At 34.2% G+C, this 18,467-nt stretch overlaps 1 protein-coding gene across 5 annotated transcripts in view; it reads right to left on the bottom strand.

Moving 5' to 3' along the window:
• LOC142339324 (uncharacterized) overlaps window positions 1–18,467 on the bottom strand; it is a 152,801-nt gene that overhangs the window by 23,133 nt on the left and 111,201 nt on the right. For all 5 annotated transcript variants that reach the window (XM_075389292.1, XM_075389301.1, XM_075389310.1 and 2 more), the window contains 4 exons: window positions 15,527–15,643; window positions 15,129–15,389; window positions 5,218–5,354; window positions 177–288 (listed from right to left, as the gene is read on the bottom strand). In XM_075389292.1, the coding sequence (XP_075245407.1) occupies window positions 177–288; window positions 5,218–5,354; window positions 15,129–15,389; window positions 15,527–15,643 (627 nt within the window). The remainder of the gene's footprint in view (window positions 1–176; window positions 289–5,217; window positions 5,355–15,128; window positions 15,390–15,526; window positions 15,644–18,467) is intronic.

Genomic DNA, 18,467 nt, shown 5'->3' with positions numbered 1-18,467 from the left:
AATTTAACCTGATATGAATCTCAAGTTACGGTCAAAGCAACAGTCAGGATACAATTCATTTCAATACAATTCAGCTGATTAATTCATTTTTAAATCCGAATGTTATAGTATCAATATTAATCGAGCAACAATTTATTGCAAGGTATGTAAAGTAAAAAAATGTTATCATTGCAAACCTGACTGTCATTTTTGAGTTTCTCAATGTCAGCAACTTTGTTTTTCACTTCTCTTTCAGCCAGAGTCACTTTTCTCTCCAACACTTCCCTGTCGCCATTCATCTGATCAATTCTGTACAAATGTCAAACTTTTAACAAAAAAATATGATCGTAACATTTTCCACGTTAACACCTTCGCGCTTTTGTTATATTAGGTCCACGTCACGTTTATACTTGCTTCATTTCGTTACTTTTTTACAAACGCTTTTTTTAATTGAACAGGGAGGCTCGGTAATGTGCGTACGCACATAAGGTTCCGACCCCGCTCATCCACATTCCGACTTAATTGGCTACCAAATGATGAATAGAAAATTTCAAATACATACATATCGTTCAATAAACAACCAATGAAAAACAAAAATGCCACACTAGAGGGCCGATGAACGTTGTCGATAGGACTACTAGAAAGGACAATAATAAACATCAAACAACAAACATTATTAGAACCAAAACTCGATGTCCAAAACTCGATAATAACATAGCCGGCAGATTGCCAGAATAGCTGCGGAAGAATAGACCTGCGTGCTGTATATTAGAGAGAGAAACAGAGACAGAATTAAATTGAAAAAAATCGACGTCACTCAAAAAGCTAAGTAAAAAACATTCAACGATAAATTAATAAAGCTGGTTAAAATTAATCCCGCAGAAGCCTCATATTGAGGACGTTTACTGCACAAATGAGTTCCTTTGACCTTAAACAAATTCAAATTGAACAAAGTGCAAAAGTGAAAACAATAGAGATCACTCAAAAATGAAGAACGAAAGTGTGAAAGAAGTCACTTGAGAAATCAAAGAATTTTCTAGAAGAAAAGCGCAAAATGGTCACGCGAAAAAAAATGACCAACACATTTACAATAATTGCTAATCTTCGTTCCAGAACAATTTAAAAATTCACAACAAAATCAAACCTGCTCAAAAATCCAAAACAAAAAATTTATCCTATGCTACATTAGAAAAGATATGGGACCTGTCCTCAATGCGACTGGTTAATAGGTCGACAAAAAAGAGAAAATACGTTTTTATTTTTTGAAAACAATTAATTTCACCATTAATAATGTCATATTATCATCTGAAAACCATAAAAGTTTATTTATCTCCATGGGAAGCAATTGAGACATATCATTATCCAATTTTCAAATGCGCAAAAATTAAAAGCCAATGGGACCTACGATTATTGTTTTAAATTAAGAAAACAAAAATCTACGAAATGTACAAATATAAAAAAATCATCAAATATATCTTGGAATCTTGCAGTAACAGTAGTACAAATCCTGGACACAAAAGTTTGAAGCTGAAACCGTTATAGAGACTAAATTATGTCTCACTGGAAACGGGTTGTGAACTGTTTACTGAGACTGTGCTAGAAATCGACCAAAACTATTTAAAAAAATGACGAAGCTCAAAAAACCCAAATATGTTTTCAAAAACAAATATTTTCAAAAGTCATGACAGACTCAAAATTTCAAAAGACACCGGTGGATTAAGTAACAATACCTCAGGAAGTCAAATGAGCCCGTTAATAATGAGACTAAGTCACGACCCCACAAAATAACAACAAATATATAAAGAAGCCAAACAATTTTACGAGAAAACACTGTTCAAGGCACTACAATTATAAGATTTTACTTGCAAGAACTGTAAAACGTCACTTTCTCCACATCTTAACATCAAACAGTCTTTCTTATAAAAAGGACTACGTAGACATGAGAAAAAGAAAGCCAAAAATTGAAGTATAAATTTCGAAAAAATTATAAAATTAATGGTCGCAGCAATCAGTCACAACGTAAAACCATGCGCAAAAAAATTTTTGAATCGACAAAAGTAATTGAGACTTCTAATTAGTGAGATTGAACTACATGGTTACAAGAATGAAAGCGAAAAGTATACAGTTGAAATTTTTAAAAATTCAATTGAAAAACCATTAAAACAAACAGCTATAAATAGAAATCTTTACCTAGGTTGAGTTATACGTCCTGGGGAAGCAACTGAGACCTATCGTTATCAGGTATATGAAGTAAAACAACAAAAAGAAAGACAAACATAGGCAAAAAGAAAATCTATCAAAAAAGCGAGATAACTGTGTCTCAGTCCAAAAAGCATAAACTATATTACAAAGACAACTAACATATTCAGATACGCCTTTTTCCAAGGCTGTGCATTCCCTACTATGCGCTTTCAATCAATTGGAAACAAAATCAACATAAAATATGCAATTGTTAAAAAAATGAAAACTCGTAGTATCAAAACAAAGAGACCATTAATTGAACATAACACCGTTACGGACAATAATTTAAAACCCACAGGAAATCCATTTCTGCCTGTTTTTGCTGAGACTGCGCCCGAAGTTCAGAGAAAAAAGATAAAAGAGTTGCGGAGTTCAAAAATTAACCGATATTTTCTCAAAACAAATATATTCAAAGTCATAACGGACATTAGATAACAACTGAAAAAATCTAAGTTCTTTTTATACCTTCTTAAAGGTAACTGTATTTTTGATTGGGGACACTAAGTCATTATGCTACAAAAAGTTTAAGCAATGAAAGCAAAACCCACAAAATTTTTTACCAAAAAAAATGGTCAGAGCCATAAAAACAATGAGCTAAACTGTGATACCATAATATAAACCAGTTGGGTCTCGTTTATTGTAAATAATATCTGTCAATAATTGAGTCCTGATTTGAAATTCCTCTCAGTAAATTACCTAAAAAACATTTACCTAGCGGAAACATTTTGAAAAAAGGTCGAACCCCATTAAAATCTTTAAGAAATTTTATTGTACGGATCCATGGCAAGATCAATATCAACCCAGATATTCCTGCGCGTCCAAAAAAATACTCATTTGCTCAAATGGTTGCGAAATAGATCAAATTTTCAACAAAATTTTTCAGTGTCAGAAAAAGATGCAAAAAACTAGCAAAATTATAATTCCCGAAGACTCTCAAAGTCAGCGGGATTACAAATAGCTCGTTTGTCAGCTTAGAAAAAATATGACCGCAGTTTTTAGGTATCTACTTCAGTAAATTTTAAGCAAGTGGGCTAAAAAAGCAAATTTGGTCCCAATTTTGTCCCGTCGAAAAATTTAGCATAAACTCTAGCCAAAAACTCTGATCGAACAATTCAGCAACCCTCCTCTATCTTTAGAGTTAAAAAAAATAAAACTACAGTTAACCATTTGAACAAATTTTTGCAAAATTGAAAGAATTAGATCAAAAATACCGAAAATGTGAATAAAAATAGCTGAATTACGGCTAATATTCACAAAACTTTAAGCCTGGATAACTCCCTACAAAAAAGGAAAAACGAAAAAATCTTTAATTCTATATTCTGCGCTGGACGGGCTTTTTAATGATACCACTCACAACTCTCTACGATGATTATATCGATCGGCCAAAATTGTCTGAACAAAAAAACCCCATTTGAGTATATAGTTCCTCCCTCACTAAAAAGGGTCGGAACAAAATTCTTCTATAAAAACCAAGTTTTACAAGTTTTACCTAAATCTTTCAAGCTTTAGAATTTGAATTCGAAACGTTCATTTTTTGTTCATTACACCAGTAATCGTTAGAACATAGCCGGCAGATTGCCGCAAAATAGCCGCGATAGAGGCTTGTTGCGTTACATGAATTGAAACAACTATAGAAAACATACCCGACAGATTGCCGGAAAATAGCCGCCGTTGATTCCAATAGGCATGATTGGGATTGAAAGAATAGAAGATATTTAAAAAAAATTTTTGTACAAAAACATTTTTTAAGTCCGATTTATTTTGATGGCATTTCGTAGTTGAACATAACGTACTTCTGTTTCTTAAGGAGAGGCTACAGGGGCTACTATCAATACCAATAAGCATTAGAGATGGTAACTAAGACTTATAGGAACGACGTTCAAATAGCAGGCATCTAAAATTGGGCTGTATGGGTTTATCCCGTTTCTACTTCTGACTTCAATTTTTCATACTGATTCTGTTCATTTTGAATTGCTTTGCTGAACAACTGATGTTCAAAATCACTTTTAGCAGAATGAAGGAAGAGAGAAACTAGCCTAGAGAAGTCAAAAAGATATCACGCAAAATGTTGAAAAAGCGGCAAAATGAGGTAAAGCGAAACATTTTTTTATTCGACGAAGTAAAAAAAAATAGGAGCGCTATAATAGCCGGCTGAGAAGATGAGGGCGGCTATTAATAAAATAGACAGATCGACAACCAGTCCTTTAATAGACCACTAGACTTTTTGGGTTAGCTTCGGACTGTCATTTTTATGAGACACTTAAGTTCTATAAGGAGAAAGCCCTAATAGGGCTTTTCAAAATTACGATCTTTACCGTTTGTGCCCCTCAGCTTAGTGGGCGCATATTATTTGCACTCCCCAGATGAACGTGCAATATTTGGGGGGGGGCACAAAGGGAAAAGCTCCCAAAATTAATATTCGAAATCAAAAACTCAAGACTCTAATATTCAAGAATTAGGGCATATGTTTGGCACTACTTAGATGCACACTATTGGCCTTGAATAAGTAAATGTTCATAAAATTTAAAGTTTCATAAGTGAGCTCAGAAGTCACTTTTTTTGAGTGAGGTAAGTCATTGAAAAAGTCAATTCCAAGAAGTCACGGTAAGACGAAACAAAAATCTGTTAGACGAAGTAAAAAAACATAGCAGGACAAGTCCTGACGTACAATTCAAAAAATTTTCATTGACTAAACAGAAAACTAGACCTAGAACGGACTATGAATGGATTGGGAAAACCATTTAGAATTCAAATTCATTGAATTGCAAAACCAAAAAAATTTAGGAGCGCTATAATAGCCGCCTAGAATTGAGGACGCGGCTATTAATGAGATCATCATAAAAGACATGCAGGGCCATACAGAACTCCGACACTAAAGAGCACGGTAGATATTACAAGATGACAAACGCGCTGTTTCAAGGATGCCACGGATTATCAAAATTCCACAGTATTTGCCCATCAATTTAATTGAGAAAATGTTACTAATGCATTACGCACATCTGCTGCATGGATCGGATGGACTGTTTGTGCGAATCGATCTGGACTAGGTGACTCTGGTACTCCTCCTGCAGACTCTCATTCTGATTCTGGAGAGACGCACATGTCGTAGAAATGCTTGCTGCTTTCTGGTGGAGCTAAATATATTATCAGTGCAAGAGTCAACAAATATTTCTAGCTTTCATACTGATCGCATTTTATAGTTCATGCCCAAAACTGCCAAAAGTGATAACATTCTCTATAAGTAAAGTAGGATACCCTGCAACCTATTGCCCTCGGGCTTGAGCCGTTTGAACACAAAAATTCAAATTGGTCAGACGAAAAAATTGGCCATGCAAAAAATAGCATTACAAAAAACAAGAGGACCCGAATAATTGTAATTTCTAGACGCTTCATTAGAGCGAAATTAAAAATACATAGATTTGCTGATGCCTCATTTTTTTTCGATGTGAGCCCTTTGGAATGGTTTGTTGCAATCTACAAGTTAGAAACTTCAAGACCGTAGCTAATAATGACAAGAGTTTTCAGATTAACGGAGGAAGAGGTTCCAAATTTTTTTGTTTTTCGAATTTTTCGGCTGAATGATTTGTTTTTCGAATTCTATCGGTTCGTTTTTCGAATTTTTCGGCTGAATCATCGTTTTCAATCTCTTAAACTAATGCATAAAGAACCAGAAGCTGTTCCCAGCTATATGTAACAGTTTGCAACACCTTAGTGTCACTAAGCAAAAAGTTTTCCAGCTCTACGAATATTTTTCCCCGTCAAAGCGCTAAATTACTTTGTTTAGCATGCAAACAAATCACCGGTAAGATACGCTTTCGGTCAGCTATTGTTGAACTATCACTTCATCTCAAGTAGACTGTTTTTTGACTCTCGTCAACAAACAACTTCACTGTATCCGATAGTACATATGTGATCGACTGGTATTTGCTCAATAAACATCGGATGATTAACTAAATTACTCGTATCGCTCACCCATCAATTGCGTCCATTCAAGGAAAAGGAGGCCATACCGCGTTATCTGGGCGTCAAAATCAATTTAGGAAAAAATATTTATTTATCTGTGAAGACAGGAACGAATTGCATGTAAAAATTTAACTCCTTGACACACGCTCCTTTGAGTTATTTTCATAGTTAAAACATACCCGGCAGATTGCCGGAAAATAGCCGCCGTTGATTCCAATAAGCATGATTGGGATTGAAATAACAGAAGATATAGAAAAAAAAGATTTTTGTACAGAAACATTTTTTTAAGTCCGATTTATTTTGATGGCATTTCGTGGTTGAACATACTTCTGTTTTAGAGAGAGGCTACAGGGGCTACCATCAATAACAATAAGCATTAGAGATGGTAAATAAGACTTATAGCAACGACGTTCAAATAGCGGGCATCTAAAATTGGGCTTTATGGGTTTATCCCGTTTCTATTTCTGACATCCATTTTTGTACTAACTCTGTTCATTCTGAATTGCTTTGCTGAGCAACTGATGTTCAAAATCACTTTTAGCAGAATGAGAGAGAGAAACTAGCCTAGAGAAGTCAAAAAGATTTCACGCAAAATGTTGAAAAGGCGGCAAAATGAGGTAAAGCGAAACATTTTTTTATTCGACGAAGTAAAAAAAAAGGAGCGCTATAATAGCCGGTTGAGAAGATGAGGGCGGCTATTAAACATAACCGACAGATTTCCGGAAAATAGCCGCCGTTGATTCCCATAACCCAAATTGCGATTGAAAGAACAAAAAAATGGAAAACTGATTGATGAAAGAAAGCAGTTTTAAAGTGCAAATTACTTTGATTTCATTTTATTGTTAAAAATCGTTGACATACTCCTGTTAATTAATGAGTGGATATAGGGGATAGTATCATTACCAGTAACCATTAGAGATGGTAACTGTAACCTATAAGACCAAAAATTTAAAACTGCAGAAGTTGAAGAATGTTTCTTATTTTCACAATATTTTAATGTTCAGAATCACTTTTTGTCTCTGGAATTTGTCTATTAAATCAAAAAGACAAACTGAGAAAGACGAAAAAATTCAAAATGCTGATTCACTTCAGAAAAAAGCCATCAATGCGACGACTTATTTGCGAAAAATTCAATCTTAAGAGTTTATGAATTACACATTTACGAACTTCTCAAGTTTGTTCTGAAAGCTATACACAGCCAACACACACAAGATTTTTGCAATAATCTTTTAACTTTTAAACAATCCTGCGTAAGGGTAACCAGAAGTTCCCATCAGAAATTGTTAGAAGAGCCCTTTTGTAAACGAAAGATCGATAAAAATTTCATTCGGCTTCGAGGTGCTAAACTTTATAACAGAGTGATTAAAATTGGAGTTATTTCATTAGACTTAGATTTGTTTTCTGGAAAGAAATTATCAAATTTATGCCACCAAGTAAAAAACTACTATTTAGTCGATAACTATGAACTAACAAGGTTCATATTCGAATAAAAGTCAAACATCTTAGATATTTGAAAATCAAAAAATTAATTTGACTGCAATACGATGACTAGCCAATCTCTGGATCATCTTTTATAGTAAAACAATTGTTTTCCCACCGGACTTTGCATTAGATTCGTTAGAAATACATATACTACTCCAATTGTTTGTTAATTCGAGATACACTGAATTTAAACGATGCTACAAGGTTTTTAATACATTATGATTGTTACGTGATTATGTTAATTTGTAATCAGTGGCAGATTGAAATAGCAGATCCACTTGATCTCGCTATCTGTCATCGCTTATTGTTGATTTGTATCACAATAACAAAATTATTCTTTCTTTCTTTCAAAAAAATTCGAAAACGATTGCAAACCTTAATGAAATGCTACCAAATCTTGTGATATTAGTGTCTTTGTTATTAGGGTGTTATGAACCATTTCAATGTCTCTAGAGGCTATCCAGTAGACCAACTTCACGCCGTAAAAAATTTGATCGGCTAATACAGATCCATAAGCTAGGAACATGACAACAAATTTCAGAAAAATTGAAAAAAAAACAAAAGTTTTCAAAAATTGCAAAAATTTGTAATAATAAAAAATTGCAAACCTATTAAATATTCACAAAAAACCATCGGACCCTAAAAAAGACCACCTGGCCACTGATGCAAGAAAAACCGAAAAACAATTAAACACGTACTAAAAACCTGAAAAAAAAGGAAAAACTATATAATCATTTTGCGTGTTTATCTTTAGAGTACCAAAATAAATAGCTCATTAAATGGTCATGAAAATAAAATCTATCTTGTAAAAGACATTCATAAAAACTCAACAGAAGACTAATCAACCAATGTTTGGAAAATTGACGAAAAAACTAAAAAAAAAATTGGGGTGAAATTTCGGTAAAAACTTTTTGGGCTCAAAACTCTTAAAAATGAGCTTTTAACCTTGAAGCAAGACCTTCCCAGCAACGGCAAGCACTTGAAAAACTACTTAAGCCAACTTGGTGCCTCTAATGAAACTTAATGCCCACTGAGCCCCAGTTTTGAAGGATCAAAGTTATTGAAAAATGTGTGAAGACATCTATCTTACATAAAAAAAACACAGAGCCCCCAAACAGTTCAATTCTTGCATTGTAAGAGACAAAGCACCTATACAATCCAATTCGAGGATTCAATTCACCTATACAATCCAATTCAAATTAGTAGCGCTATAACAGCCGGCCAGAAGAGGAGGGCGGCTATTAAAAAATTTTTTTAAAAAGCCGATAATGTCGGAAGAATTGCTCTCGAACGACAGGTGAGGCGATTTAATTCAGGGGCTGTAGCCTAGATAAATTTTTCTTATTGGGTGCAAAAATAGTTAACCATGCCGAGATTCGAAGCCCGATCCCTCAGAAGAAGCACTGCCCACTCGACTATCAGGCCGTTCTTGTTGCTACGCTGCACTCAATTTCATTTTAGCAGCAAGCTATACTTCGGCGAGAGAGCAATAGAGATCACTCAAAAATGAAGAACAAAAGCGTGAAAATTCAATTGAGAAGTCAAAGAATGATTGGAAGATCATCCTAAAAACAAAACATAGCTGGCAGATTGCCAGAAAATAGCCGCAATAGCTTTGTAGATCTGCAGTCTAAAAAAAAAACAGTAAAAACGACAAACCAAAAAAATTAGTCTTTTTATTGAAGGCTAAGATGTTATATTTTGATTACGATTCTGTATGTTATTGTTAACTCTATTAGCTGCTCTCAAATAACCTTCATTCACACACATTCACTTGACCTTACCTCTTTGAATTAAAGTAGATAAACGTCAATTTCAGATTGAGGAAATCATTTTTGAGAATGGGGTAAGTCACGTGTCACCAAAAATGCAATCACTTGATTGAACAATGAATTCGCTCCACTAAGAGCGAAAAATGACGTCAGGCACAAAATTTGGTGGTAAATGCATGAAGGATTGAACAAAAAGCAGATTTGAAGTGGTTGTTGCCTCAAATGGTCGTAACAAAAATCTTGACGAAAGAAAACATAACAGGACAAGTCCTGACGTACAATTCAGATAATTTTCATTGAATAAACAAAAAATTAGACAAAGAACGGCCTGTGAATGGATTGGGAAAACCATTTAAAAAATCCGATCCAAAAAATCGAAAAAACAGTACAAATCAAAGTGAAATTGCCGCATGTGAACAAACAACCACTATCGAGAAAGCGAAATCTTGTTCAAACACCGTTTTCTCACTGTACTTTAAATTTAGAGCAAAAATCATGAAAATGTGTGAACAGAACTTGAAAAAAACAGCGCCCCAATACAATTCAAACTCTTTGAATTGTAAAAAAAAAAAACAAGAGAAGGCCAATAATAGCCCCAGCTATCACTGTGCGGCTATTAATCAGCAAAAAATTTGCATGAACATAGCCAGCAGATTGCCGGAAAATAGCCGCGATAGCCGCTTGTGGCCTTCCATGAATTGAAACAACCAAAGAAATGACATAGACAGATCGACCACCAGTCGTTTAATAGACAACTATACTTTTTGGGTTAGATTCGGACTGTCAATTTTTTTGACATACAGTCATTAGGGAAAAAACGCAAAGAGCTTTTCCAAAATTGATATTCGAAAACAAAAACTCAAGACTACTACTCAAGAACTAGGGCATATATGTTTGGCACTACTTAGATGCACACTATTGAACTTTAACTAAAATGTTCATAAAATCTTAAGTTCCATAAGCGAGTTCAGAAGTCATTTTTGTGAGTGAGATAAGTCACACAATTATTCTAAGTAAGTCACTGAATTCAATTCCAAGAAGTCAGGTCGTAAGAATCATCGATGGGGACGACGAATTAGAAAAAAAATAGCAGGACAAGTCCTGAAATACAATCCAAAGAATGGACTGAAAAACAACTCTAACTGAACAGGAGACCAATTGATCAATGACAGCCTACCAGTAAAATATTTATCCTCAAAAACATTTCACTGTCTCTAAATACTAATGACAATCACACAGCCAAGCCATAAAAAAGTTTCATTTACTCCCAAAGATTGAATAACTCAAAAAATGACAATGAATTTTTAAAAAACTGAAAATTGGCAAGTTATAAAAAGTCGCCAAGTATACTGATATTAATATTCTCAAAACCATTTCAAAGCATCTAGATGATAATTAGTAATCCAAGTCTAAGCCATAAAAAATTTCATTTACCCCTAAAGAGCCTAAAGATAGAATAACTCAGAAAATGACAACAAACTGCACAACAACTGAAAAAAAATTGTCAAGTTATAATGAAAAGTTGTTAAATTTACTGATATTGTTATCCTCAAAACCTTTTCCATGCCTCTTAATACTAATCAATCACCCAAGTCCAGCCATAAAAATCATTCATTGACTTACAAAGATCGAATAACTAAAAAAATGCCAAATTTCATTGACCCATAATGATTGATAAACTAAAAAACTAACAAAAAATTGCAAACTTGATATAGCAAAAATTAGCATGATTTTGGGTATTTTAGTTTGTATTACCAAAACTTGTAGCCAAAAAACAGATATAAAAGACTTGTGGCTTGCGAAAGAAGTAAATGAACCTTGAAAAGCGTCATTTCTTTACCCATCTAACAAAAAACAAAATTACGAAAAACGTGAAAAATTGAACAATTTCGGACGCAAAAACTGACAAAAAGGACTTTTTCACCTAGAATTAAGGCCTTCCCAGCAGGTTCAACACTCTAAGCCCTTAAAAGACTACTAAAGTCAGCTTAGGGCTTCTAACAAAACTTAATGCCGGCCGAGCTTTACCAGTTTAGCCCGTTTCGAAAGCTAAAAAGTCATCAGAATTAGTCAAATTGTTCAAACACCAATCCCTCACTCCACTTTAAAGGTATTTTGAAAAAAAGTCACTCCTCAAACTGACTCGATTTTTCGCTCCCTTTACTGTTTCAGTATGACCAAAATCAACACTAGACTTCTCACTGACGTGAAAAAGCCGAATAAAGCGTGAACAGATCTTAAAAAAACATAGCATGACATGTCCTGACGTACAATTCAAAGAAATTTCATTGACTAAACAGAAAAACTATACCTAGAATGGACTATGAGTGAATTGAGAAAACCATTTTAAAAGAATTCAGATAAAAAATTAAAAACAAAATCAATGTCAAAATGCCGCATGTGAAAAAAAAACCACTAGCGAGGAATAAAAAATTAATTCAAACAAAAAACAAGTCCTAGAATGAGCTGTGAATGGATTGGGGAAACCATCTAGAAAAAATCCCATCCAGAAAATCGAAAAACAGTAAAAATTAGAGTGAAATTGCCGCATGTGAAAAAACAACTACCGAGAAACCGAATTTTTGTTCTAACACCGTTTTCTCACTCTACTTTAAAATTAGAGCAAAAAATTCACGCCACAAAACCACTCGCTTTTTCGCTCCATTTCCTGTTTCGGCGTGACCAAAATCACTTCAAAATTTGACTTCAAAAATCATGAAATTGTGTGAATTCAGGAAGCGACTCGAAGCGTCAAAACGTCACTAACATAACGGTAATTGCAGCGGAGGCCACTATCTTTTGTATTAAAACAATAACTCACTACCTCTCCAGGTCTGCTCTAAACTTAAACCACTGTCAACAAGAGAAACAAAATGCAACAAAATTTTATATTATTGAAAACGTTTGGTAACGTTAAAAAATCCAGAATAATGAAGGTGGTCAAAAACCTGATAGTCTGAAAAAGCTGACAAGGTTATCAATAGCTCTCAATTAATTCATGATTCTAATCTGAAAAAGATCGCAAAAGCAAACGGCAGATAAAAATCTTAGAAACTAAGTTAAAACTTTTCAAAAAAGAAAGCTGAAATTTAGGAATCAGAAAACACCTATAATTGCACTTCTAATCACTGAGATTAGGCAAAAACAACACACCGGCTCCTTGTTGTATACATGCTAGACAACATGATTTCATACTAAATCAAAATTAAAATTGATCATAGAAAATACATGAGCAGCAGAAGAATATTCAAAGGCAAAAAATAAATAATAAATGGTAAAAAAAATACCAAGGCCGGAAGAAAGCTGCAGTAAATAGTCATAAGTGAAAAAGCAAAAAGCTTGCTATCAAACTCTCAGTACTGCCAAATGTTGATTGAAATCAATTGCAAACTAAAGAAATGACGAAAATCTAAGAAAAAGCTGAAATCATTCATTTTTACAACTGAAAAAATCAATATACCGAAAATAAATGTAGGTGCCAGGACAAAGCTAGAATGATAAAAACTAGAATTTGAAGAATATGGGCTCAATGTAAGGAACACCATAACAAAAAGACATTCTTAATTTTTGAAAGTTAAAAATTAATTTAAAAAAATCAAGAAAAACGAATACATTTCATTGTTCAACATTCAAGACATAGAAAAGATAACTAGTCATCCGATACAAAAATCTATCCTCCTGAAGATAACCAAAAAAAATAGGAAAAAGCAAAATTCATAAATAGGAAAAATTGAAACATTTTGCAAAAAAATGGTCAAAGAAATTTTAAGTTAAGACTGCATTTATGAAAAAGTTTCAACTGTTTTTTCAAAACTTAACGCCAAAAAATTATTAAATTTTTACTGAAACGAAATCAAAGTCCCTCATGTTGCACAAAAAGCTATTTCAAGCAATTAAAACCAAAATACAAAGAAAAAACTGACGAAAATTGGAAAAAAACTACCAACATCGGATTAGCATATGTACAATTTTATGAAACAAAAATACATTGAGGTAGAAAGAGGCGTTGAGTATAGGAATTATCAAAGAGAACTGCCATATTAACTGATTTTGTCAAAACGACGGTTAAAAAAAATCCAAAAATGAAGAAATTAATAGAAAAAAGGCCAAAAATTAACTAAAAAATCAAGAATTCTGTGCCAATTTTGAACTTGAAACGCATTTTCAGGCTCTGCAAAACACTGTGGCATCAATTTTCGCGGTTAAGATTCCAATATAGTATCGAATAAAATTTATTGCGACTAAAAAATTGCGCCACTTAGACGAAAAAAACGGCTAAAAACTTGTCTAGAGGTGCAATACAGTCAAAAACTACTTTTCACAGTAAAAAAAAGTCATTCACTAAACGCCAAGACAGATTTTCTCATTTTCGCTTTTAGGTCAAAATACCGCGTGAACAAATCTACCTCCTGTAAAAAAAAACCTAGAGAAAATCAATATTCCTCTTCGAGTCGTAAAAAAAAGACAGCGCCCCAATACAATTCAAATTCTTTGAATTGCTAAAAAAAAAAAGACAGCGCGCCAATACAATTCAAATTCTTTGAATTGTAAAAAAAAACCACGATGTCCCCAATAATAGCCGCTATCACTTCGCGGCTTTTAAAAAAAGACCAACACGTTTACAATAATTCCTAACTTCCTACGGGAGCAAATAATTAAAAAGCACCGAAATTCAACAATGACCGGACTGCAAATTTGTCTGCCAATCAATATCTTAGGGTTATGATAATTTCATTTCAAATTCATTCGGCGTCTCAGAAATTGCATATTCCTGTTATTAGCGCTCAAAATATCCTGAGGCACCAACTTGCAGTGACAACCAAAAGCTAGGAACAGCACCAATTGAAAGCCTTTTGGGGCTACTAAATTTGCTCCAAGCTCAATTGCAACTTATTGTCCAGCAACACCGGCGTGTTGCAGTTCCAGTGGGATAGATGGAGGTCAAATTAGGATTCCTCGTGCCAATTAAAGTCTACGCCCAAAACTTTATTTCAATCTGACCAAAATTTCCTTCAAAAACCGTTTTAATGACAGGTGCTAAGTACTTCACTTGCTAAATACTTGGAATCAGATTACGCTCGTATTTGCTTTTGAAACATTCATTTCATCGTTTTAACCTCGTCATCAAAAACAGTCAAGAAGAGTTAGCAAAAGCGGGCCAGTGGCATTTTAGAAACTATAACCAATCATTAGAGAATCCTCAAGTCCAATACCAACGAAATCTCTAACTTTATTCAAAAACATAATTTGCAGCTTCTGAGCAATGCATTGCACACGGATATCAAATTTTCATATCCTCTTTCTCCTCACTTCAGGCGTCTTTTTTTCCCTCTAACTATTAAGATTTCGCGTCTCTTGTATTCTGCTCAGATAATGATTGAAAAGATCTGATCAAGCAAACAAAATAAACTTGATATATAAAGCGAGGTTAATTTTTATCATTGACACAATTTTATCGCATGTCGAATAAATGATAGAGGTAGAACCAATCATACATCTATCCGCGGTTCGACAGAATCAGATGAGTGAAGAATCGATAACGATTTTCATCTTCATTTTTGAACTATGCTCAAACAAAAAAGTTTCGGTAATGGTGTTTATGTTGTTTATCCCTTACACCTTGGCACAACCTTACCTTCTACATGAGCAAAATGAGCCTGGTTATTTTTCTAGGCCCATTTTTTCTAATACCTGTATGAGTTCTTCGTCTTTGATCTTTTTACTAGCGACCTCTTCCTCGTATAGTCTCTTGGCATCCAACAACTCCATCTCCCTTTGCATCAGATTGGACTCCTGTTTCTGCTGTTCCTCTTCAAACGCCTTGATCAGATGACCATCCTCGCCTATCTGCTGCTCCATCTCCGCCTTCTCTTTCAACAGCTGTCCGTTCTGAGTTTTGAGTCCGTCTAAAGCTTTACGCAGTTTCTGGTATTCTCCGGAGAAAGCTTCTTTCTAAAATAAGAAAACCTCATCATTACTTACCAGTTTTTTTTCTCCAAATTGAAATTACACTAAGTGATTGCTACTATGAGCATCCAGGGGCGAAATTATTCATTTAGGCTTATACTCCTCTGCTAAAGGGATTTTACCTCAGTGTCGAAAGAATCGATTTTCCGTTTCATATCTGCTTTCTCTTTCAATAGCGCCAGCTGCCGTCTTTCGATATCTTTTACATTGGTGGCAAGAGGATCATGCTCCTTGAAAAGCTAAAACAGAGAAAATAATACATTTCAGGAATCAAATAATATTTAAAAGGAACACCTGTCCTTGCATGAAATTTCTTGTTTTTTAAATGTTACCTTAAAATATTTAAGAAAAGGTGAGGCAAGTTTTTTTAGAATTGTGTAAACAAACATTAAAAAAACTAAACATACCCGGCAGATTGCCGGAAAAATTGCCACCATTGATTTCCATAACACCGATTGGGATTTTGATTTCATTTTATTGTTAGACATACTCCTGTTACTGCCCAAATTTGTTATATTAATTTCTTCAGAAACATTTTATTGTTTCCAGAGCCTATCAAGTATCCCAATTTCAAGCCTTCAATTGGCTCAAAAATCGATAAAAGAAACAGAAAAATTTCAGAAATTTGTGATAAAAACTTGAAAAACATACCGTTGCCCATAACAACTATGCAGTAACATACAATCAAACTCTGAAGTCGCCTGGCCGCCAAGCCATGAGAAACTGAAAACAATAAAATTTCAAAAACATTAAAAAAATTGCATATTTTATCAAAAAACTGCTAAAACTGATATTAAAATGTTGAAATCAATACCATTGCCACTATGCAGCAATCTACTATCAGATCCCATGTGATGTTTTTCAGCCGCTGGGGCTCGAAAACTCAAAAAACGACAGACAGTTTTAATAAATTGGATTTTAATACTGATCAAAACACTGAACAATTGAAAAACTGAACCAAAAAAAAAAACGAAAAAAATTGCACAATTTTGGGCTCGAAAGCCCCTAAAAAAGACCTTTAAACCTTAAACAACGGCCTTCACCACACTAAGCACTTGTAGCAAAATTGAATGCGACTACATAATGCCTGCTGGACGCTACCAGTTTATCCCATTTTTAAGGAGGCAAAACCAAATGGGTCAGAAGAAAAATCGGTCAAGCAAAAAATTCGTTTGAGGTCAATTAATAAACGCTAAGAACACATGTCCCTTCAACAGCAATGTAAAATCCACACAAAATGGGTAGAACAAATCAGAATAAATCAAATCAGGAACAAGATATTAAAAAGTTGAAAACCAATCCATTGCCACTAGCAACTATGCACTAAAAACTATCAAACCCTAGAGGAGATTACCTGGCCAATGATGCAAAACAAAACTGAGCAAAAGTTAAACACTTTCAAAAAAACTTAAAAATTGGAATCATTTTCTGTGTTTATCTTTAGAGTACCAAAACATATAGCTCATAGAATGGCCATAAAACGTAATTATATCTTGTAAAAGACATCCATCAAATTGGACAAACCTCAATTCATGACTAATCAAACGAGAACTCGACCATTGACAAAAAACCGTAGAGCTAAGAGCTCGTAAAAACGACCTTTTCAGCTTAAAATAAGGCCTTCCCAGCAACTGCACAACTCTAAGCACTACTAAAGCCAGCTTTGCGCCTCTAATGGAACCTGTTGCCTTCCATGTTTATTGCGTTTTTAATGATCAAAGTCATTTGAAGTGTGAAACATCTTACAAAAAAAATAAGACAGCCCCAATACAATCCAATTCTTGGATTGTAAAAGGCAAAGCACAAAAAATAGGTGCGCTATAACAGCCGGCTGTGAGGATGAGGGCGGCTATTAATAAATCAAAAAGTCGTAAGTCCCCTAAAGTCAACAATGACCTGACTGCAAATTTTTCTGCCAATCAATATATTGGGTTATGATCATTTCATTTTAAAGTCATTCGGCGTCTCAGAAATTGAACATTCCTGTTATTAGCGCCAAAATTATCCTCAAGCACCAACTTTCAGTCATATCCAAATATATATTGGGTCTGCTTTCTTGAAAATTTCATCTCTTGACCTATTCGTTCTTCCTCATGTCGTCTTACTGACTTCTCTTCCTTTGTTTTCTTCCCATTCTCTTTCATTTCTTCTACTTTTATTTCTTTGATTCATTCTTGCTCGCTTTGTATATTTGTTTGTTTTTTACCTTCTCTTTCTTTATTTTTAAATTGCTTGTTTCTTTCTGTTCATCATTTTTCCTCTCTCTTTTTCTTAGTTTTCCTCTTGATATACAAACAGTATTGCTGATTACTGTATTACTGAGTGTATATAAAGAGAAAAAGAAAGAAAAAACAGGCATAGACACATGATGAAAAGAAGCAAGGAAGCAAAAAATAAAGAAAAAGAAGGAACAAAACAAATGTACAAAGACGACATGAGGAAGAAGAACGAAGCGATCAAGAGATCAAAACGTCGCCAAGAAAGGAGACCCATTGACAAGAATAGATCATAGCCGCTAATTTATTGACTCTGCTAAAAAAAACGTTAAAATACATTTAGCGATTCATCAATAAAGCTCGTTAAAATGCACTCCGCAGAAGCCTTTTTATAAATGGTCTTTATTACACATATGAGTTGATTTGACCTTTAACGAATGACGAATGTAAATTAAACATCTAAAGTGAAAAAATGATTTTACTTAGTGCGGAAAGTCAATTATGATCCAAAAAGAACCACGCGATCAAACGAATAATCAAAAACGACCTCAAAATTTCTGCTAAAGAGAGAGTGGGAAAATGACGTCATGCGCTCAAATTCCGTTAGTAAGAGGAAAAATTCATTCAAAAAGCATTTTGTATCTTCGCATTGACCCCGACCCAATCACTTTTTTGGTCATTGATCTTTTCCAGGCGCGCATTTTAGCACATTGGCCGGTATTGATGTGTTGGTTCGACCACGTTGCTCTATAGGTTTCTTAAACATGAGCTTAATCATGTAAACTTCTCTCAAACGATCTCTCATTTATAAGATCGGAGGCCTCACTGCCTTATGTCACTACATAAC

The sequence above is a fragment of the Convolutriloba macropyga genome, chromosome 1 (genome assembly GCF_964194025.1).
Source record: "Convolutriloba macropyga chromosome 1, txConMacr16.3, whole genome shotgun sequence".
Classification (NCBI taxonomy): Eukaryota; Metazoa; Xenacoelomorpha; order Acoela; family Convolutidae; genus Convolutriloba; species Convolutriloba macropyga.
The sequence above is the reverse complement of the archived record's forward strand: the minus strand, read 5'-3'. Positions and strand labels throughout refer to the sequence as shown.